At 43.4% G+C, this 24,622-nt stretch overlaps 1 protein-coding gene across 1 annotated transcript in view; it reads right to left on the bottom strand.

The window, feature by feature from the left end:
• Positions 1-8,882: 8,882 nt before the first annotated feature.
• SDC2 (syndecan 2) overlaps positions 8,883-24,622 on the bottom strand; it is a 310,346-nt gene continuing 294,606 nt past the window's right edge. The window contains exon 5 of the mRNA XM_029591756.1: positions 8,883-10,140. Within this exon, the coding sequence (XP_029447616.1) occupies positions 9,977-10,140 (164 nt within the window). The 3' untranslated portion in view covers positions 8,883-9,976. The remainder of the gene's footprint in view (positions 10,141-24,622) is intronic.

Genomic DNA, 24,622 nt, shown 5'->3' with positions numbered 1-24,622 from the left:
CGCCTTGAGCCATCTCCCAAAACATTCAAGCAAAAACTCAAGACATGGTTATTCACACATGCCTATACGTGAAATATATATGTTGATCCTCTCCCATTTTCTCACTGCCTTCTCTACCCTTCTCCCCCTGTCTAGACACCATCTCTAATTCTCCTACCTCTGTTCCCACTGTAAATACCTCTCTTTACAATTGCTATTAACTACTTTTGAAATGCTTTCTCCCCCCTCTTACTACATCTAATGTAGAACTACATCTCCTCTTAACCCTTTTCCCTTACCTCAGCCCCAATTTACTAGAATCCCGTTGCTACATCTCCTCCTAACCCTTTTCCCTTACCTCAGCCCCAATTTACTAGAATCCCTTTGCTCCCTAGTTCTGTTTAACTTATCTCAACTAATATACCCCCAAAGTATAGTTCTGTGTTTTTTAATAGATTCTACTTTTATTATATTTAAATATTTATATACATACTTTCGTTTAATATATAACTTGTTAAATATATAATCTGTTAAATGTATAATCTGTTAAATGTATAACGCTCCGGCGTAAGTTAAATCTGTTAAATCTGTTAAATCTGTTAAATGTATAACGCTCCGGCGTAAGTTCCTGTTCATTGTACACCGACGTGATATCTTTGATGAGCGGCGGTATATAAAAAATTATAAATAAATATAAATAAATGTTACCAGTGAATGGACCACTATTTTAAAAGGCCTTCAAGTCCAAACAAGAACATGGCTTTCTTATCAAATTTAAAAATCTATTCTTCAGGTAAGAATTTGAATGAGCAAAAGATGCAATACCAGACAAATCAAAACAGTGTAGCTACTATAAGTAAATCATTAAAGGCATTTCAATGAAAGGGTGAAGGGGAAGTGGTGGAGGAGGGGAAGAGGTGAAGGAAGTTTGATGTGCGATCAGAAACTGACAGGCACTATAATTTAATGGCTCATAATGTGAAAGGAAACCTAAGTCTTTGTTGAGTGCTTGTTTGTCACTTCCAAAGTGTCTGATCATTTTAACTTAAAAAGTCTTGCATTCCTGGACTGTTTTATATGTTCCTTTGATTATCCTGATCATAAAGATATTGACACAGTGATCTGGTTCTGAAAAATGCTCCCCACACAATGTCAGTCTGGTCTTCCCTGTGTTGTTGATCATATGTCTGTATGAATTGACTTTTGCTTCAAATGTCTGAGCCTGTCTCACCAATGCAGCATGTTTCTTCATATGTTCTGCACTGAATAATATATACTACATTAGATGAGTAATATGCGTAAGATCCCTTATGCTGAAGTTTTCCCCATGTGGGTGATTGTGGAGTCCTACAATACATGTTGGCATAGTTTGCAGGTGGTGCATTGCAGGTTTCTGTTAGAAGCTTGCTTTTTACTAATTTTTGCTTCAGATTAGGTGGTTGTCTGAAGGCCAATACTTTATCAATTACTCCAGTATCAGTTACATTTTTCAGCAGGTTGTTTGCAATGATCTGTTGGCTCTGTTTTACAGATCTGACTACTGTTTGGGCAGTTCTGTCAGAGATTTTTCTTGGTCTTCCAAATCTTCCCCTGATCACAACAGTTCCATGTAACTTCAATTTCTTAAAAAATGTTTCTGACAGTGAAACTGCTAGCTGGAAGCATATACAGATTTGTTATAACCTTCCCAGCTTTTTGTTTCTGACAGTTGAAACTGCTAGCTGGAAGCATTTACAGATTTGTTATAATCTTCCCCTGTTTTGCAAAAGTAAATTATCATCATTTTCAAATGCTCACACAGCTGCTGCTTAGAGGAGCCCGTAGTTGTTGAAAGCAGACAGAAAACAATTATAACCTAAGAGGTTAGAAGGGTCAACCATGGAACTGTCTTCACCTGAAGGTCTAATGAGTTAATTTTTTGGTCTTATTGACAGCATTTAAAAAATGTATAGTAATGAATCAACTACTAGAACATTGTCTAAACTTTAACATGCCCTATTCACTGTTCTGTTATTTTCAATCTGATAAAATCAGCAAATAAATATTAATTTTGCATAAAAAATACACAAAGATATTATGTTTTAACTTTGTACTATGGAGAGGTTGTGTCATCCTTTGTTCATTTATAGATTCAATGAAACATATAATTTGACCAGGGATGCCTAAAGGTTTGCACACAACTGTATGAAACCATATCCACTTAAAGCTGATGATGTGGGGAACCGACAGAACCTTCTGCTGATTTAAGTATTTGCCTTTCTAAACTTGAGCTCAAGGTGAGGTATGTTTAAGTACAGTAAGTATTTCCTGCTCCAAAGGGCTTACAATATTTGAAGTAAAATTTAAGACTCGTGCACATGTGTATGTGTTACCTGCCGGAACTCTCCCGATGGCGTCAGCGTTTCCCCCTGATGCTGGCGTTCCCCGCGGCGCAGCTCCGCGCGAATTGGGGCTTGGCCATGCCCCCTTTTGACGTCAGACGCCGGCAGAAGTGCTGGGCAGCACGGGAAACCTGCCCTATTTAAGGGAGCTTCTTCTCTTCCGTGTTGCTTTGGCCACAAGTGTGTTGGGGAGTTTCTTTGCTGTGTTTCCTGCTGCTTGCTGCCTGCTTGACCCGGACTGCTTTTTGGATTACTCTGCCTGCCGCCTGCCTTTGGATAAGTTGCCTTGGTTCCTGTTGTTCGCTGCCTGCCCTGACCTGGACTGTTACTGGATTACTCTGCTTGCCGCCTGCCTTTGGATAAGTTGCCTTGGTTCCTGTTGCTCGCTGCCTGCCCTGACCTGGACTGTCACTGGATTACTCTGCTTGCTGCCTGCCTTTGGATAAGTTGCCTTGGTTTCTGTTGCTTGCCGCCTGCCCTGACCTGGACTGTTACTGGATAGCGTTACCTGGTGCCTGCCGCTGACGACACTTTCTGGTTCCTGTCATCGCTGCTGGCTCTACCTGGACTACCAGGGGTATCCTACCCAACACCCCTCTCCGAGCCTCCGGTTCCAAGAAGTCAACTACTCAAGGTAAGCGGTCACCGGCCTTTGGTTCCACGTACCAGTATAACAGTATGTATAGGGCGCATTATAAAATCGGCTATCCACATGCACATTTATTTATTTAACAGTTTTTCTATACCGCATGAAACGGCCCACTAGGGGCTGGACCAAAATGGGCGTACCAGCAACACCTTGACGATACATGCTGACCGTGCTGAGGTGCACTCAGACGGAACTGGTCTGGAGCCCAGACTCAGACAGATGCCACAGGTAGTCCAGCAGCTGGGGGCGAGAGCACAAGAAGGGGGTCTAACCCATGCCCTCCACACCAGATGGAAAAACGGCTCCATTTGGAGCTGTAGAACTTCCTGGTCGAAGGTTTCTGGGACTCCACCAGAACCCGGAAAACACAATCCAAGAACTGCAATGGCTGGAGGACTATGCGCTCAACATCCAAGCCGTGAAGGCCAGTGCCTGGAGGTTCGCATAGCATAGGGTACCCTTGTTCTGCAATATAAGATCAGTTGCCATTCCCAGCCGAATGGGCGCATGCACCGACAGGTCCTGCAGAATGGGAACCAAACCTGCCGAGGCCAAGAAGGTGCTACGAGTTTCATGGTCCCCCTTGTCCTGTTGAGGTTTCGACAGAGTCTTCGAAAGGAGTGGTAGAGGGGGGTACGCATACAGGAAGCGCTGTCTCCAGTGAAGGGAGAAGGCATCGCAGGCCGGATGGTCGATCCCCGTCACTAGGGAGCAGAACTTCACCTTGTGGGTGAGAGAGGAGGCAAACAGATCGACATCCGGCATACCCCATTTGCGAAACAGATTGGCTGCCACCGCTGGGTTGAGGGACCACTCAAGTGGATGGAAGGACCAGCTGAGGCGGTCCGCCAGCACATTGAGGTAACCTGGCAGATAGGTTGCCCGCAGATGCACCCTTTGAGATAGGGCCTAGTTTCAGACCTGCACCGCTTCTTGGCAGAGGAGGAATGAGCCTGTGCCGCCTTGTTTGTTAATGTACCACATCGCGACCTGGTTGACCATCCGAATCAGAATGTCCTTGGATGACAACTGATCCATGAACGCCCACAAGGCATACCGTATTGCCTGAAGCTCCAGAAAGTTTATCTGACAGCGGGCTTTGGCAGAGATCCAAAGGCCTTGTCTGCGGAGGCCGTTTGAGTGGGCTCCCCACCCTTGCAGGGAAGCATCGTTAGTGAGAGTCACCTGGGATTGTGCAGGCTGGAAGGGAAGTCCAGTTTCCAGATTGGAAAGATCTTCCCAACAGGCCAGAGATATCCTTAGAGGGTCTGTGACAGTGACCAGAGCCTCTAGATTCTGAGATGCCTGCCAGCACTGGGAACGCAAAGCCCACTGGGGGCTCTTCATGTGAAGGCGTGCCAAGGGAGTCACACAGACGGAGGCTGCCACAATGCCCAGTAGGTGGAGTAGAAGGTGGGCTGACACCCTCCTGCTGTGGCGGCCGAGGGTAGCCAGCAAGGCAAGGGTGATCGCCCGGTCCCTGAGCAGAAAAGCTTTCGCTTGTGCCATGTCCAGCCTGGCGCCTATGAAGTCCAGCTGAGGGGATGGACAGAGGTGTGACTTAAGGAAGTTTATAACAAACCCACGGTCTGCAGGGTCTGCACTCTCAAAGCCAGAGCTTGCAGGGCACCAGAGCAAGAGTCACTCCTGACCAGCCAGTCATCCAAATATGGGAATACATGGACAAAGTGACACCTGAGGTGGGCAGCCACCACCGCTAAGCATTTGGTGAAGATGTGCCATAACCCTGACAAATCCCGCAAAAGACAAGTTTTGGATGGTGACCAGCACCACTCCTCCGGAGGAGGGTTCCAAAAGGGGATAGTCAAAATAATTCAAGGCTGAGTCTATGGAATCATCACTCCAGGGGTCAAAGGGCCCTTCTTCCTCACTTGGGACCAGGACACCATAGGCGAGGTCCGTGAGGGGCATCAGCCCTGGGCTCAGAGGGCTTTGGAGGCCGTAAGGACACTGACGGCACCAGTGGTTCCCCCAGTATGGAGGGGAGTACCGGCCATGGCAAACCAGAGGGATCTGGTAAAGGCTCGGGGAACCGTGGGTGAGAAAACACAGTAACAGCCGTATCTTCCTCCTCGGAGAACCTGAGAATCGGGATCGCTCCAGTGGAGGCCATCGGTAGGGCACCAAGAAGGACGTCCAGACACTCCAGCAGAGGTCTTTTTCAGCACTTTTGAGCAGCGTCGATTGCACCCTGTGGTCCAACTCCTCCTGGAAGTCCTGGGTGGCCAGGACTGATGGACGGGGATGAGGCATCGCTGGCTTTCCTTGGGTCTCCGAGGAGGCACGGCGCCCTACACCAGTGTCGGTGGCGAGGACTCCAGAGGATGGGACCCTCCAGTGGCTGCTGCCGCATCGATGGCGACTCAACGGCCGCCAATGCTGCTCCGGTACTGGAACCATGTGTGGATGGTGACCAGTGTCTATGCTTATGGGATCGCTTCCAGTCTTTCCCCAGCGCCGAGGAAGCCAATGATCCCAAAGTCTGAGACGGCGGAGAGACCATCGAGGATCGATCCTCCTCTACCCGATCCTTGGAGGTACTAGCTAGAGGGACCATGAGGAGGAGCGGTTCGGATGGATCCCCACAGTCTCTGGGTGTTGAAGGGACAGACTGAGGCATGGAGGACTTTGGGGTCCTGTAAAATTTCTCCTTTTTGTTGAGGTGCACCTGACGCCCTTTGGGTGTCATCTGGTCGCACAGACGGCACCCTCGGACATCATGCAAGGCCCCCAAGCAGAGGATGCAAACCTTGTGCGCATCCATGAGAGACATGGTGCGCGGGCACTGGGGACACCGACGAAAACCGATTGTCGCCATGAAAGACACCCGGAGTGCGGTCAATGACTGACGGACTCCATGGGGTGGGGAGTCTGGAATCAATCGCAAGTTTGAAAAAATGGCCAAAACAGACCTACAGTACTGAGGGGGCATCGACCATGAAGTGGACCCAGTGAGGATTTGGAAAAATAGCTTGAGGAATCGAGGAAAGAGCTGAAAAAACTTTGGAGCTTCACGGACCGCAAGGCAACTGCACCGCGGAAAAAAAGAGACTGAAGGTGGACCTTGAAAAAGTTTTCTGTGCCGAGCTCCATCGGATAGTCACCCACATGTGAGGACTATCATCCTGCTTGTCCTAGGAGAATGTGTGTGTTTAAGAGATTTTGGAAGTGTGGGGAGGTGGCTCTCAAGCACCTTCTGGTGCAATCCTTCAGCAGCTACTTCAGTTATTTTTCCCTGTCTCTGCCTGTGTTCTCTGTGCCAAAGTACTGGAAGGGTGAAGGAGTGGGGCTTTTCAAATGGAGTGGTGGTCAGCATTCTAACAGTTTCCCCACAGAAAGCAATGCAATTTTTTTTTTCAGGCTCTGTTCTCTGAATACACAACCTTGTTTTTTTAACTCATTCAAGATTTACGTGTTCTTCCTGCATGCCAAACTTGGTAAACTTCCATCCCATTTTTGGAGAGTTATTTTGCCTACATACAGATGGACAGACAGACAAATTCCTTTTATATAATTCTTTTTAACATTCTATATGTTGGAAAGCACAAAAAGACTTCATGAAGTGTACACTTCTCAAAACGTTTGGCTTATACGCTCTATTTACAGATCATTGCATGATCTTTATTTATGCGTGTTTTCTTTCTCAATTTATAACCTACTGCATATATACTGTGTTGGTGCCTGGCAGTTCTGCAGTAGTGTGTCAGTATTTGCTTCATTGTCCTGTTCTCACAAATTGTAGACAATCACAAAGTATCTGCAAGTGCTATACAGTAAAGTACAAGGCTGAGCCTGCTTAAGATTAGAAGTTTGCGGACCTTCACTCAGGCTTCATGACACAGTATAGCAGGAATGATTCAGTCTTGTGCATTCTGAATGTTTGATGCCAGGCTGGTTTCAGAATTTGGGTTCCAAAGCAGAACAAAACCATTAATAAGGTTGTATACAGGGCCGGATTTAGGACCATTGATTACACAGGGTGTTGTAGTGGTAGGGGTGCTGTGAGAGTGTGGGGGGGTGGAGTGCTTTTCTCGACCTGCACAGAGTGCCACTGCCACCAGGGCCAGCCCTGGCTGTAGAGCAAAGCCTATTCTTAAGATTTTACAAATAATTAATACTAATACTTTGTCATTTGCAATGAGACGGGCATGTTTTTTTCATTTCAATTCTTAACACTATAATTCTGGACATATTAGTAATAACTGAAGCTGAACTTTGTCAGGACCCCTTGATTTGCAACTAAAATGTATACATTCAAGGGATGGAGTAGAAGAATATGTACTTAAAAAGAAGGGGTAGGTTAGGGGTCAGCTAAGTTAAAATGTTTAAGCTTCCAGTGACGTAAATTTTAAGACCCGCGCGCAAGCGCCCATATACGCACATTTTCCGGCTCGCCCACATAGACGCAGCAATTTTAAAACATAAGCGCAAATATGCATGTATACATGCGTGTTTTAAAATCGGCTATTCGCGCATACATGCGCGCGCGATTTCATATTGACGTGCGCATGTGCACGCAAATGCCACCATGCTCGCGTAAATGGGGAGGATTTTACTAGACGCGCCGACGCAATTCCCTCTTTTCCTAGTTCACTCCAGTAAAGGAGAGGACTTCCCAACTCCCCTGGCTAACTCGCCTCCCTTTTACCCTCTTAACCCCGACCCTTAAAACCCACTGACTACCCTATTTTTTTGGTATTTTACAACTTACATGCTGCCCACAGCTGAAGTAAAATTACGTGGTAGGAGACCCCAGCGCGTGCTTGTGCGCATAAAGACTTATGCGCAGATTTCATGGGAAAGGCCCAGCCTGCCCATGTCCCACCCATGCCCTGACTAGGCCACACCCATGCCTTTTTGTGAAAAAAAAAAAAATGTTTGTGCGCGTACCAGGATACACATGCGTACTCGTGGGTTTTAAAATTAGTGCAGCTCGCACCGGGCCAAGTCATACACATATCTCCTGACTTTGGTGCGTGTAGGGCTTTAAATCGACCAGAGTATGAGGCTGAGGCAATAAAGTGTGCATAGCCTATTGCGCAGGTTTCCATGCGGTTGGATGTGAATGTTGGATGCCCTAGACTAGCACCCGATGCAATAAGGAGATTAGGGCATCCAAACTGCTCACCAAAACAAATGCAAAGCCGATAGTACTCATTACATGCAAATTCCATTTAGATAAGGCTACTATTACCCCCCAATTCAAAAAAATCGCTGGGCACCCAATGCACACTTTTTAATGTGGCAAATTTATCTCCAGCCCCAGAGGTGGCATTAAGCCAATCCGTGAGTCAAGGCCTCAAGAGAAATTTTTAAAAAATGGTCCTCTGTGGTTCCTCCTAGTTAGTATCGTTGTGACACTTTAATTTACTGCTTGTGGTGTTTAAAAATAGAGATATATGGGCTTGATTTAAAAAAAAAATAAATTATGATATAAAATGTACATGCACAGTAGCGAGGGATGCTTAGCTAAGGGCAACCAGCAAATCTCAGTTAAATTGGCCATAAGTGGGATAAAAATGGATGCTCGTATTGAGCGCCTGTTGCAATTGTGGGTACCCAATGCATTTGAAAGCTAGGGACACACAATTATTCCCTGGCACATCTTTTTTTACGCAGCCCCTCATTCACATACTACATCGGGTGCTCAGGGGATGTTGCTGTTTGCATATTAGGAAAACGGGCGCTCAATACTGCACGTCATAATGCATTGGCCCAATATGGTTTCTGTTCCATTTATCGACCACTGAGTTCCACACTATAGTATCATGACAGATAAAGGAGAAGAGCATATGAGCTGTATAATGTCTATTTATCTATCTGTATCAAAAAGTGACAACCATGACACAGTATTAGGCCACATGATTTATTCAGTAGTGTATGTTCCCAAATTACAATTTAATGTCTACTGATGAAAATCTACAAAAGTTACCATTAGAATTGTCTGTGCTTATAAAATACCAACTTTTTTTTATGGTTATATGCTTGATAACACAGTCTGCAACAAATTACATAGAAGAATAGGCACTTCAAAGGCTTAGAAAGACTTTTACAACTTAAAATGCATTTTTAAAGGACAAAATTTAGGTTCTGCTTTTTCTTTTTTTTTTTAAAACCCCTACTCGTACCTTTTTAAATGGAAAAAAAATTAAATAAGTGGCCACAGAAATCTGCAGGAACTTCTCAGAATACTGCTTTAGAGAGTCTTTGGGTTTGCTTCGGCTCATCAGTAGCTTACGTCAATTTTTGCTTTGAACAGGACTTGCTTAGCAAGGGTACATGGCTCTGCAATTTGTAATCAGCATCCAATTTGCACAATAAAAATAGCTATTGCAAATGTGTCTGAAGCTACACTGAGAAACAAAGCAAAAAAAAAAAGCGTATGAATGTATACTTGGACACAAAGATTTTATACAGAATGGAGGCAGAAAGCTTACGTCCACATAGCAGAAGGAAAATCACATTTACACTAAGATACTGTGATTGGATTCACCTGGAGACAAATTGCACCAAGACAGCTACACAAAAAAGGCTTTTTTTGGAAACAGATAAATTAATGAAATAAAACTAATTTGTAAGATCAATATGAGACATGCTGACAAAATTAAACAGCATTCATAGAACCATACAGGATAAAACAATTCTTTCTTTAAAGATATGCATAAAGATTTTTTTTAAAAAATATTCTGTGAACACCAATGGTCTCAGAAAATGTTTTGCCACTGCTATTCACAGAACAATGCAAACGTTATGTTTTAAAAAGAATACATGAAAAGTTTTAAATACAATGGGATTTTATTTTTTATTTTTTTTTTTATCATAAAGTTGCCTTATTGGCTCTTTTATGAAAACCAAAAGATCTTCATTATTCTATGCAAAAGCTTTACTTTAAAAAAAAAAAAAAAAAAAGTTCAGTGATCTCAAATAGAGACACCAGTTTGTAGTTTTATGCATAAAACTCTTTAGTCGGCGCCTTTTGGTAGGCAGCACTGGATGGCTTGCGTTCGCCGAGATCGTAACTGCCTTCATCCTTCTTTCTCATACGATACACCAAGAACAAGATGAGGAACAATGCAAATAGGAAGCCAATGACACCACCGGCAATGACAGCTGAAACACAGAAGCAGAGAGACAGAGGTGAGTGCTAAGTGCTAGAACGGGTTATGTGCCAGTCTGCGATAAACACAGAATACTAGGGATGTGAATCGTTTTAGGACGATTAAAATTATCGTCCGATAATTTTAATATCGTCTTAAACCGTTATGGAACACAATACAATAGAGATTCTAACGATTTATCGTTATAAATCGTTAGAATCGTGAGCCGGCACACTAAAACCCCCTAAAACCCACCCCCGACCCTTTAAATTAAATCCCCCACCCTCCCGAACCCCCCCCAAATGACTTAAATAACCTGCGGGTCCAGCGGCGGTCCGGAACGGCAGCGGTCCGGAACGGGCTCCTGCTCCTGAATCTTGTTGTCTTCAGCCGGCGCCATTTTCCAAAATGGCGCCGAAAAATGGCGGCGGCCATAGACGAACACGATTGGATGGCAGGAGGTCCTTCCGGACCCCCGCTGGACTTTTGGCAAGTCTCGTGGGGGTCAGGAGGCCCCCCACAAGCTGGCCAAAAGTTCCTGGAGGTCCAGCGGGGGTCAGGGAGCGATTTCCCGCCGCGAATCGTTTTCGTACGGAAAATGGCGCCGGCAGGAAATCGACTGCAGGAGGTTGTTCAGCGAGGCGCCGGAACCCTCGCTGAACGACCTCCTGCAGTCGATCTCCTGCCGGCGCCATTTTCCGTACGAAAACGATTCGCGGCGGGAAATCGCTCCCTGACCCCCGCTGGACCTCCAGGAACTTTTGGCCAGCTTGTGGGGGGCCTCCTGACCCCCACGAGACTTGCCAAAAGTCCAGCGGGGGTCCGGAAGGACCTCCTGCTGTCCAATCGTGTTCGTCTATGGCCGCCGCCATTTTTCGGCGCCATTTTGGAAAATGGCGCGGCTGAAGACAACAAGATTCAGGAGCAGGAGCCCGTTCCGGACCGCTGCCGTTCCGGACCGCCGCTGGACCCGCAGGTTATTTAAGTCATTTGGGGGGGGTTCGGGAGGGTGGGGGATTTAATTTAAAGGGTCGGGGGTGGGTTTTAGGGGGTTTTAATGTGCCGGTTTTGCGATTTTTCGATTTTTTCGATTTTTCACGATTTTTCACGATTTTTCACGATATTTTACCCCCCCAAACGGCAACAATACGATTCCCTCCCCCTCCCAGCCGAAATCGATCGTTAAGACGATCGAGGACACGATTCACATCCCTACAGAATACTACAGAAAAGAAGTAATTTTATTCTTATGCAAGTTCCCAGTTAGGCTGCTCTTAGAACAGCAAAATTCACAATTGTCCTTTGAGGGCCACAGGCAGTTCTAGCTATCAGGTTAGCCAAAATGATGAAATTAAAAATGATTCGCAGACCAAATGTTAACAAACATGTATGATGAATGTCCATCATCAATATCCTGATTTGTGATGCTTTAGAACTGGACATTCAAATCCCTGACTTCAAGGTGGGGTGCACAATTTGACTTTTCCCCTTATTTTTCTACATCCTTTGCAGCACTCTAAACCAAAGATGAAACAATCACCTTAATATACATGATACCTCAGACTAGCACCTCAAATATTAGGGTTATCAAACATAGGTGGTCATTTTCCAAGTGGCTCGCACGCGATAAGGGACGTTTCGCATGCGAAAAGTCCCTTATCGCGTGCGATACCAGGATGGGGGTGGAGTCGACCCCGGAAGAGGAGGAGTCGGGGCGTCACCGAGGCCGACTTCGCGAAGACGCCGCGGACGACGAAAAGGTAAGGGTCTTTTCGTGTTCGAGTCTGCTCCCAATAGCTTCACCTTCTATGGTGGCGCTATTGGGTGCAAAACCGGCAGCGATCGCACCGCGGCGGTGCGATCGCTGCCGGCTAGCGCAGGACCGCCCCCCCCCCCGGGTCGACCCCCCGCCCCTCATTACCTAAAGTATCGCAGGCCTGTGATACTTTAGAAAATGAGACCCATAATCAGGCTGACTTGTATACTAATTTCACTAAAACCACTTGTAATATAAGTTACTGTAATGTGACTGCCTGCCTTAGTGTAAAGTCCGTGGGTACCTACAGAATTGGCACCAATTTTCAAATGGAAAGTATATCTGTGCTTTCCTTTGAAATCTATCCCACCAAAAACTATCAGCACATATTTACACCTACTAATGTGTGTGCATAGCTTTTTTTGGAGGGGGAACAATTATGCACACACTCTAGAAAATGCAAAAAGTATGCACAAAATTCCAAACCCCTGCTTCCGGCAGCCCAACACTGACAGCTCATGTTGGGCCTCTCACTATAGTTTCCTGGAACAGATAGCAAGTGTCATGGGTTAGAGACCGTACATATACTGTGTGTCCCCACAGTATCCTCTCCTCCTCAGTTTCCCACAAGCATTATTGTGCAAAGTGGAACAGGCACCATTTGGAGACACCATGCACATGTGCTACATTTCTGTCCACAGCGATCATACAATTACAGATTATGATGAAGAGAAGCAGAGTAGGTGTGAAAATGAATCAGATGGAGAGAAGGAATAGAAGTGAACGCATGGTAATGGAGGAAAGGGAGAACTAGAAAGATGGAGAGAAATGGCATAACAAGATGTGTGAGAAAGGGGAGAAAGAAGGAAAAATTTTAAAAAGAAAAGATTTAATTAAAAAAAATCAGAAAGCAAGGAGGGAATATTGGAAACAAGTTGATAGAAAAAGCCCACTGAAAAAGTCTAAAATAGAATTATTTTTAGTTTAGATTATATTATTAGAAAGATTATTTTTATAATGTATTGCATTTTTCATTGTTGACAAAATCTTGGCTGTACAGAATTGCAAAATAGCAACGATGTACATAGCATGCAAAAAATACAAAGAAAACTATCATTAAGTGCACATTATAGCTTAAAGTCACATATTAAACAAACCCTCAAAATAACATTTAAAAAAATAATAAACTTAAAGATAATCACACAAAGATATATCATCAAAAGTTTACCAGCTAAAAAGAATAATAAATTGAAGTTTACCACCATCCTTTCCTCATTCCTCCGACCTTATTTTCTCTACAGTAAACCAAGTTCTTGCAACATATAGATGAAAAATATTCATTATTTAACATGAAGTGGATAATTTGAAATGAAATGAGATATGAAAAGATTTGAAAAATGTCAAGTGTTGAGATTTCACCTCCAGGATCAGGGTCAATACAGTATAGTCCCAAAACAAACTCAGTTTTCACTTAAAATAAAATATAATGAAATGTGAAAGACACCTGTCAACCATTGGAGCTGACAGAAAGTTCCCTTAATTTGTCTCGCACTTCTGCAGGTAGTGAAGAATAGAACGAGGATCACACATCATGAAAACGTTGTAGTGATGCAGGACAAAGCGGATCCCAGATTTGTATTCCAGAGGCATCAACTCCAACATACTGTACTTGATTTTCACACCTTGGTATCAGGACCAGATGTATTCAGTCAAGTATCCAACAGACACTTCTTTGCAATCAAACAACTTTTCACTAGCAAGTTGATCCGAGTCTCTCTCATGGTGAATGGCTTTTTAACATGTCTTAGTATACAAAATAATACGGACCATTCTATTTTTAGAGGAAAGAAAGAATCAAGAAAATCCTGAATCTCCACCCAAAAAGAAGAAACAGCAACACATTCCCAAATGCAATGTAGTAGAGTTGCACCCACTTATTTACATTTCCCCCAAACATTATCAGATATTATCCCTGCCCTATAAGCTTTAACTGGCCAAAATATTCACCAGTGTACAATTCAATAGCACATTTCATGTAATGCTAACTACAAGAAGCTTTTTGAATCAGATTATTCCATTTAATCTTATCCTCCTCTGTAAGTGACTCAGCTAGGTCTTTACTCCAGATATCAGCCATAGGGCCAGATTTTTAATATTACGCGTGGAGGGTACATTTGTGTGCGCTACCCGGCGCGCACAAATGTACACCCAATTTTATAACATGCGCGCAAGGGGGTGCACACTTGGTGGGAACTTTTATTTTGGTCCCCCCACCTTTCCCTCCCTTCTCCTATCTAACCCACCCCCCAGCCCTACCTAAATCCCTCCCCCCACCTTATTTCGTTGAGTTACACCAGCCTCTGGCAGGTGTAACTTGCGCACGCCAGCTAGCTGCCGGTGTGCCAGGCCCCGACACAGGCTGCTATGTCGGGGCACTCGGCCACGCCCCCGGACCACCACCATGCCCCCTGAAATGCCCCGGACCGCCCCTTTTTCGAAGCCCTGGGACATACGCACATCCCGGGGCTTGCGTGCGCCGCCGAGCCTATGCAAAATAGGCTCGGCATGCGCAGGGGTAGGTTTACGGGGGTTACATGCATATCTTACGCGCGTAATCCTTTGAAAATCTTCCCCAAAGAGCGTAGCAAGTAATAATGAGCCAAAGGGGCAGATTTTAAAAGGCCTGCGCGCGTAAATCCTTCCGGACTTCGGCGCGCAGGGCCCTCGCGCACCGGCGTGCCTATTTTGCATAGGCCACCAGCGCGCGTAAAGCCCCGGGACGTGTGTAAGTCCCGGGGCTTTCGAAAAGGGGCGGGAGGGGGCGTGTCCGGGGGCATTCCTGAAACGACGCGGCGTTTCGGGGGCGTGCCGTGGCGTTTCGGGGGCAGGCCCGGGGGCATGGTCAAGGCCTCCGGACCAGCCCCTGGGACCGGAGGACGGAGCGGGGCTGCCGGCTGGCGCGCGCAAAGTTACGCCTGCTTTCAGCAGGTGTAACTTTGCCGACAAAAGTAGGGGGGGGGTTTAGATAGGGCCGGGGGGGGTGGGTTAGGTAGGGGAAGGGAGGGGAAGGGAGGGGAAGGTGGGGGGAGGGCGAAGGAAAGTTCCCTCCAAGGCCGCTCCGAAATCGGAGCAGCCTTGGAGGGAACAGGCAGCGCGCACTGGGCTCGGCGCGCGCAGGTTGCACAAATGTGCACCCCCTTGCGCGCGCCGACCCCGGATTTTATAAGATACGCGTGGCTACGCGCGTACCTTATAAAATCCAGTGTACTTTTGTTTGCGCCTGGTGCGCGAACAAAAGTACGCGATCATGTATTTTTTAAAGATCTACCCCAAAGAGTATAGCAAGTGATAATCAGCAACTGTATGTAAGTAACTAGATACTGCAGATATAGATAATTTTGCTTTATATAAATGACATAGCTTTTAAAATGGGCCTGAAGCACTAACCCTATCATGCATAAATATAAAAGCCTCTAGGTAACTTTTTATTTGCATAAAGAACAAATCATTACATTGTAATGGAATATGTTCTCTACAATAATGATAAGAATATACTTTGCTTGAGTGTGGGTCAATAAAAAAACCAATACAAGCTTTGCCTGTCTCATTCAGTATATTGTAGAACAAATGATTTTTCCAGGTGCGAAACCATCATTCCCCACCAATGGGAGAAAAGGAAAAACTTCCCATGAAAGGTGTAAAAGATGTCTTAAAACTTTTTACATGTCTGTAGTCTGTATTAATAGAGACTGGGTAATTGCTCCCAATGAGCGTGCAATATGAAGTGGATATCTAATGGATCCACAAAGCTTTTATCATATTTCAAGCAGGCAGCTATCTGTTTTCTACTGAGCCATTCACAAACCGACAATAGATTACAGGCCAAGTTATAAAACTTTAAATTTGAAAGCCCCAAACCTCTCTGTTATTTTGGAACCATTTTTGCCATCGTCACTCTTGGCCTGCAAACTCTCCATACAAATTTAATGTATATTCTGCTTAGGAGAGCCAAATCAGTTTGAGTAAGATAAATGGGGCCATTTGTATTTTACAGAGCATTTTTGGTATCAAACATCTTAATTAAAGCCACTCTAGAAATAATAGAAACCGAGAATTGCATCCATGATTGCAATTTTTTCTGTATTTCTACTATCACAGGGGGAATATTGTACCTATACCATTGTTTGGGATCTTTATGAATCATAATGCCTAAATATCATATTGTATTCCTTTGCCCATGTCAAAGGAAACCCTGGAAAATTACTTTGACAGTGACCCCTAATATCTAATGCCTCTGATTTTCCTAGGTTCAAATTTAAACCTGAGAAAATACCATATTCTTTAATTATATCAAGAGCTACTGGGAGAGAACAGTGAGCATTTGATAGAGTCATCAACATATCATCTGCAAACAATATTTTAGATTCCTCTCTGACAATTTTTACACCAGACATAGTTAGTCACATCTTTTAATTTCCTAATAAGGGGTTCCTCTGACCAGATCAAATGTGGGAGAAATGACACCATTCATAGCAATGCTTGTCTTCGGATTAGGGTAATGGTATCACAGAGATATATATTTATTTATTTAGTTTCACTTATATTCCACAATTTCTACAATATATTCACTGCAGATAACAGCAAACATTCTTAATCATAATAGCCCGAAAACCCATTTTTATCTTACACAAATTTCAGAAAGACCCATGACACTCTGTCGAAGGCTTTCTCCACATCAAAACTAACAATTAATGGGTTCAGGCACGATTATAGATACTTGGGTGAATCTTAAAAGCCCTACATGCACCAAAGCCGGGTGATATGCGCGAATATTGGCCCAGTGCATGCCGTGAAAATTTTAAGAGGCGCCCGGGTACACACGTATCTCCCAGTATGCGAGTAAAATTTTTTTTTTCATAAAAGGGATGGGACATGAACAAGGACATACCAGGAAATCTGAATGAAACCAGCGCGTAAGTATTTATGCACACTAGCACGTGCCGGGGTCCCTATCTGCATAACTTACTTCTGCTATGGATGGCGTGTAAGTCATGAAACAAAAAAAAACTAGGCTAGTCAGCAGGGTTTTAAGGGTCGTGGCTAATAGGTAAAAGGGAGGCAAGTATGCTAGGGGCTTTACTGGCACAAACCGGGAACAAACTGGGGTTACAGGTAATTGCATTTGCATGCATATCTACTAACATCCCCTCCACTTATGCAATTGAGGCAGCATTTGCATACAGATGCACATGTTTGTGCAAATAGCAGATTTTATATCATGCATGCATATACATGCGTATGTTATAAAATCACCGCATCCATGTGCGTGAGCCAGCAAATGTGCATACATGTGCTCCAGCGCACAGATCTTAAAATTCACCTTACTTTGTTCAATGGCCAGTAGCAATTGGTGCATATTAGAATTCGACTTTTGTCCAAAAACAAAACCTGACTGTTCCCAGGGTATCAGATCAGGTAAAATATATTTCAATAGATAGTATTTTAGCATAAATCTTTACATCCTTATTCAATAATAAAATTGGCCTATATGAAGGATAAAGAGAGTCTTTACCCGGTTTGGGCAGTACTATAATCGAAGCCTCTTTCATGGAGGCAGGCATTGGCTTATAGTTTGCCATATAGTCAAAAAGGTTAGCTAATAGTTCATCCAAGTACAAGTGCAGAAGTTAATAGTGTGCAAAACTAAGACCATCTGGTCCTGGGGATTTATAATTATGCAGATCTTGGATCACATCTCTAACCTCTGTTTTTGAGATGGGAGAATTTAGGGGTGAATTTTAAAAGCCTGGTGCGAGCCAAAACTGGGAAATACTAGTATGTCTGGCTGGCGTGAACCACGTCGATTTTAAAAGGTGTTTGAGTATGCACGTATCTCCTGGTATGCACACAAATAAGATGTTGCAAAAAAGGGGTGGGACGTGGGTGTTCCGGGATTTTGTATTTACGCAACAAGCATGTGCCGGGATCACCTGCCATGTAACTTTACTACTGCTAGGGATGGCATGTAAGTAAAAAAATAAAAAATTCTAGGTTAGTCATCAGGGTTTTAAGGGTTGGGGTTAACAGGGTAAAAGGGAGGCTATTTAAGTAGGGGGTTAGGAAGTCCCACCCCTTACCTTGGTGAACTGGGGAAACTGGTAATTGCGTCGGCATGTGCGTCTACTAAAATCTCCCCACTTACGTGGAAGAGGCAGCATTTGCACCCACATGCACGTGTCCATATAAAATTGTGTGCACATGTATATGCATACAGCCTATTTTATACCAGGCATGCGTATATGCGCACATATTATAATATGGTTACGTCCTTTGGAGCAAGCCACGCAAAGGGTCGCTGGTGCCATTTTGATTACTGCTCACGGGTCCCCCCGCTGGACCACCAGAGACTTTTGGTGAGTTTTGGGAGGGGGGAACACACCCAGACCCTCTGCTAGATCACTAGGGACTTTTGTTGAGTTTGGTGAGGGGGGGGGTCAGGAGGGTGGGGGGCTGGTTTTAGGATTTTTTAACAAAAGTTTGACATGGGGGAGGGAGGGAAGGATTAAAGGATTTCACCATTTCACAAGCCCACTAGGTTTTACCCTCTTATCCACGGGTGACAGATAAATCTTGATTTTGGGGCCCAAAAATACCCTCGACTTATACATGAGTATATACGGTATACCATAGCAATTTTCAAAAACCCATTTATGCACATAAACAGGCTAATTTTAAAACAGGTGCGCGTCCACTCAGACATGCATAAATTGACACGCGAGCAGAGATATGCTGCAATTTTAGATTTTAAATTTTCTATGTGTCTGCAATTACAACAGTAAGGGAAGGCTTTTTTAAATAAAAAAAAATTAGACAAATTAAATATATATTAAATAAGAATGATTTTAGAAATGTAATGCAGGCATTTGTGCTATTGTGCATAGTCTACTGCAGTGAGCTTTATGTGGGCCTACAATTAATGAACACTGTGGCTCGTATGATCACAGGTTGTACGTTATCTGCTTACAGAATTCCAGTGCTGAAAGAGCTATATTGGCTCCCAGTTGAATCCAGAGGCCAATTCAAAATCTTGACATTGGTACATTGGATTGTATATGGGAAATGCCCTTTGTATTTATCAGATTTAGTACAAGAATATGCCCTCAATTTAGTCTACACTCAGAAAAACAACAGTTGTTAAGGATTCCAGGTACGAAACACATACGGCTTAGAGTGACCTCGAATTGTGCATTCTCAAAGATGGCTCCTGTATTATGGAATAAGCTTCTTTTAGAAATGTGTGTTAATGTGTGTAAAAACTTTCTTTTTAAAAAATGTTTTCAAATGATGTTTATTAATTATTTGGCTTTTTAGTGTTTGGATACTTACCAGGCACTTGTAACCTGGATTAGCCACTGCTGGAAACAGGATGTTGGGCTTGATGGACCCTTGGTCTGACCCAGTATGGCAACTTATGTTCTTAAGATGCTGTGATATGTATTTGTATATGTATGACAGATGTTGTAAACCACTTTGAACACAATGTAGTAAGAGTGCAATCTAAAAAAATCTTGTAAATAATATACATTTTAAATTGTGTCCAAATATTTTAAAATTCACCTCCTGTGTGTAACTTTGAGCCTAAACTTAAGAGATTATGCTAAGTACATTGTCTCGAGCAGTTTTCCTAGAACTATACCTGCTTCTACACGCCTATTTGGGTGGATTTTAAAATATGCTCGCCCAGTTTTTCCAATTAATCCAACAGTTAACCCAGTTAATATCAAGGACTTCAAGGACCTCTTGTTCTTCATCTTGCACATCCCTCAGTTGATCCGGACCCCTCACCCTATCCTGTAAGCCCTAAAACTCGAGATACACAGATTTGCTCCTCATCTGGAGCAGCAGTAAAGTTGATAGGCGCCATGATCTCTGTTTTTAAAATACGGAGTTATGCGCATGACTGTAGGCCTGCCCCGGAATGCCCATTCCCCACCTTTGCTCTACCCACATGTGGCCGGGCCCATTCTAAAATGTGTGCGGCACACACAAGGTCCGGCCATGTGCATAACCCCTGCTTTTTACGCGCACAGCCCTTTCAATATTTGGGCATATAACCTTTGTTTCTCTCTTGCTTACTTCCCCATCCACACTCCAGTCTCCCAGAAATCAATTATCCAAACAAGGACTGTCTCCACTTATCAAGAGGTATGAATCAGTACAACGTACCAGCACCAACCAGTCTCATGTTATTCAAGTTCTTTCACATCTCACTAGTCTACAGCCAAAATGCTTCCGAAATGAATGTAGTTAAACTTTCCTAAATCTGGGTCACTGAGAACGAAAATGATACTTAACATTGTTGATTGGTTACTGGGTCAGTATATATGACCTTTGACTTGGAAATCCAGTGGGAGCACTGAGAGGAGAGGATCACCTTGCTGGTGGCTGAAAGGAATCAGAAAAGTTTTGCTTGGGACATTGTCTTTTTTTAAAGTATTGGGGCAAAGTTAACTATTTGGTAATATTATTTAGTGTGTTTGTGTGTTTGTGCTTTTAATAGTCAGTAAGGCAGCTACTAAGCAGAAGTTAAAGTGTTTGAATACTAAAAAAAAAAAAAAAAAGTAGCCAGAAGCTAGAAATAAGCTAGAAGCAGTGTATACCTAAGTAAAAAGGTTGAAAAGTTCAGTTCAGTTACTCACCTTGGAAAAGTGTTGAGGTAGTGTGATTTGGTTTGATTAGGTACCAACATTTGTTAATCAAGAGAGCAGTGAGTCCCTCTGGCTGACTAACAGAAGTTAGACTGTTTATATTTCCCAACCCTCCCACCCCTTATCCACCCACCCCTTGCTCATCCTTTAATTTATAGGCAGGTGCCACGTTAAAAAAACCCCAAAAAAACACCTTATTGAGAGTTTGATCATTCCTGTGTAGCCCACTACCAGACATATAGTGAATTCACTAATACATTTAAAGGACATTAGACACATTCCTACTCCCATAGCAACCTAAAACATAAGTGGGACCTGAACATATTTGAGATGAAGGCAGCAGTCCAGCAGCAAGAGGGGGACTTCCCAGTCTTTTGCATCGAGTGTCACATCCCAGTTGCATGTTTCCTTGTTTATTGTAACTGCATTTATAATATGTATATTACATATTTGTTCTTGGTTCCGGTTATTACCCCATTGTTTATTGTAAACCGGCTTGATGTGATGTTATCACGATTGCCGGTATAGAAAAAATTAAAATAAATAAATAAATAAATGTATGATTTTTTTACCTGCCAGTGAAAAATTGTACATATGCATGCAATGCAAAGAACTCCTGGCTCTCAGAGAATGAGTCCGATCTCTGGAGGCTAGAGTGGCAGACCTGGAAGAGCTGAGAAAGACAGAGAGGTATATAAACGAGACCTTCAGGGACATAGTAGCCAAGTCCCAACTTCAGACTGGCAGCCCTGGTGCTGCCTTGGAGGAAGAAGGTCTCATGATTGGAGAGCATCAACCTGATGCAGCAGGAAAGGATCCTGAAGCAAGAAATTGCTCTCCAGGTGATGCATTGTCCTTTCGCACCGAGGATATCTCCCCAAGGCCTACTGCCCAGGAGGGAAGGGTTAAGTCAGCCATCATATTTGGTGATTCTGTTATTAGGAATGTAGACAGCCAGGTGGCTGGTGGGCGTGAGGATCGCCTGGTAACATGCCTACCTGGTGCGAAGGTGGCGGACCTCAGGCATCACCTAGATAGGATTTTAGACAGTGCTGGGGAGGAGCTGGCTGTCATGGTACATGTGGGCACCAACGACATAGGAAAATGTGGAAGGGAGGTTCTGGAAGCCAAATTTAGACTCTTAGGTAGAAAGCTTAAATCCAGAACCTCCAGGGTAGCATTCTCTGAAATGCTCCCTGTTCCACACACAGGTCACCAGAGGCAGGCAGAGCTCCGAAATCTCAATGTGTGGATGAGATGATGGTGCAAAGAAGACAGATTCAGTATTGTTATGAACTGGAGAACCTATTGAGGAAGGGGGAGTCTCTTCCGAAGGGATGGACTCCACCTTAACCAGGGTGGAACCAGACTGCTGGCACTAACTTTTAAAAAGGAGATAGAGCAGCTTTTAAACTAGATCAAAGGGGAAAGCCAACAGTTGCTCAGCAGCGCATGGTTCAGAGAGAGGTATCTTCAAAGGATACTAATGATGCATTAGAATTAGGGCATCCCAAAAGTGAGGTTCCAATTATAAGAAAAGTAGTCTAAGTGCCTGTAACTAAAAACTCAGCTGAGCTAAAAAAAATTCTAACATCCCTATCTATTAAAAAGCAGAATGAAAGTACAAACAAAAAACAAACTTTGAAATGTATGTATGCTAATGCCAGAAGTCTAAGCAGTAAAATGGGAGAATTAGAATGTATAGCAGTAAATGATGACAGAGACTTAATTGGCATCTCAGAGACATGGAGGAAGGAGGACAACCAATGGGACAGTGCTATACTGGGGTACAAATTATATCGAAATGACAGAGAGGAGCACCCGGGAGGCGGGGTGGCACTTTATGTCCGGGATGGCATAGAGTCCAACAGGATAAACATTCTGCATGAGACTAAATGCACAATTGAATCTTTATGGGTAGAAATCCCTTGTGTGTCGGGGAAGACTATAGTAATAGGAGTATACTACCGTCCACCTGGTCAAGATGGTGAGACTGACATGCTAAGAGAAATTAGGGAAGCTAACCAAATTGGTAGTGCGGTAATAATGGGAGACTTCAATTACCTCAATACTGACTGGGTAAATGTATCATTGGTACATGCTAGAGATATAAAGTTTCTGGATGGAATAAATGACATTTTTATGGAGCAATTGGTCCAGGAACCAACAAGAGAGGGAGCAATTTTAGATCTAATTGTCAGGGGAGGACAGGATTTGGTGAGAGAGGTAATGGTGGTGGGGCTGCTTGGCAATAGTGATCATAATATGATCAAATTTGAATTAATGACAGGAAGAGGGACAGTAAGCAAATCCACAGCTCTCATACTAAACTTTCAAAAGAGAAACTTTGATAAAATGAGAAAGATTGTAAGAAAATAACTGAAAGGAGCAGCTACAAAGGTAAAAAGTGTGCAAGAGGCATGGTCATTGTTAAAAAATACCATCCTAGAAGCACAGTCCAGATATATTCCACATGTTAAAAAAGGTGGAAAGAAGGCAAAACGATTACTGGCATGGTTAAAAGGGGAGGTGAAAGAAGCTATTTTAGCCAAAAGATCTTCATTCAAAAATTGGAAGAAGGATCCAGCAGAAGAAATTAGGATAATGCATATGCGTTGGCAAGTTAAATGTAAGACATTGATAAGACAGGCTAAGAGAGAATTTGAAAAGAAGTTGGCCATAGAGGCAAAAGCTCACAATAAAAACTTTTTAAAATATATTAGAAGCAGAAAGCCTGTGAGGGAGTCAGTTGGACCATTAGATGATTGAGGGGTTAAAGGGGCACTTAGAAAAGATAAGGCCATCATGGAAAGATTAAATGATTTCTTTGCTTCAGTGTTTACTAAAGAGTATGTTGGGGAGATAACCATTCCGGAGAAGGTTTTCATGGGTAATGATTCAGATGGACTGAACCAAATCACGATGAACCTAGAAGATGTAGTAGACCTGATTGATAAACTGAAGAGTAGTAAATCACCTGGAGCGGATGGTATACACCCCAGGGTTCTAAAGGAACTAAAAAATGAAATTTCAGACCTATTAGTAAAATTTTGTAACCTATCATTAAAATCATCCATTGTACCTGAAGACTGGAGGATAGCTAATGGAACCCCAATATTTAAAAAGGGCTCCAGGGGCGATCCAGGAAACTACAGACTGGTTAGCCTGACTTCAGTGCCAGGAAAAATAGTGGAAAGTGTTCTAAGCATCAAAATCACAGAATATATAGAAACACATGGTTTAATGGAACAAAGGCAGCATGGCTTTACCCAAGGCAAGTCTTGCCTCACAAATCTGCTTCACTGTTTTGAAGGAGTTAATAAACATGTGGATAAAGGTGAACCGGTAGATGTAGCGTACTTGAATTTTCAGAAGGCATTTGACAAAGTTGCTCATGAGAGGCTTCTAGGAAAAGTAAAAAAAAAGTCATGGTATAGGTGGCGATGTCCTTTCATGGATTACAAACTGGTTAAAAGACAGGAAACAGAGAGTATGATTAAATGGACAATTTTCTCAGTGGAAGGGAGTGGGCAGTGGAGTGCCTCAGGGATCTGTATTGGAACCCTTACTTTTCAATATATTTATAAATGATCTGGAAAGGAATACGACGAGTAAGGTAATCAAATTTGCAGATGATACAAAATTGTTCAGAGTAGTTAAATCACAAGCAGATTGTGATAAATTGCAGGAAGAACTTGTGAGACTGGAAAATTGGGCATCGAAATGGCAGATGAAATTTAATGTGGATAAGTGCAAGGTGATGCATAAAGGGAAAAATAACCCATGCTATATATAGATACACAATGTTAGGTTCCATATTAGGTGCTACCACCCAAGAAAGAGATCTAGGCGTCATAGTGGATAACACATTGAAATCGTTGGTTCAGTGTGCTGCGGCAGTCAAAAAAGCAAACAGAATATTGGGAATTATTAGGAAGGGAATGGTGAATAAAATGGAAAATATCATAACGCCTTGGTATCGCTCCATGGTGAGACCCCATCTTGAATACTGTGTACAATTCTGGTCACCG

Source organism: Rhinatrema bivittatum, chromosome 2, assembly GCF_901001135.1.
Source record: "Rhinatrema bivittatum chromosome 2, aRhiBiv1.1, whole genome shotgun sequence".
Classification (NCBI taxonomy): Eukaryota; Metazoa; Chordata; class Amphibia; order Gymnophiona; family Rhinatrematidae; genus Rhinatrema; species Rhinatrema bivittatum.
This window is presented reverse-complemented; position numbering and strand designations above follow the sequence as displayed.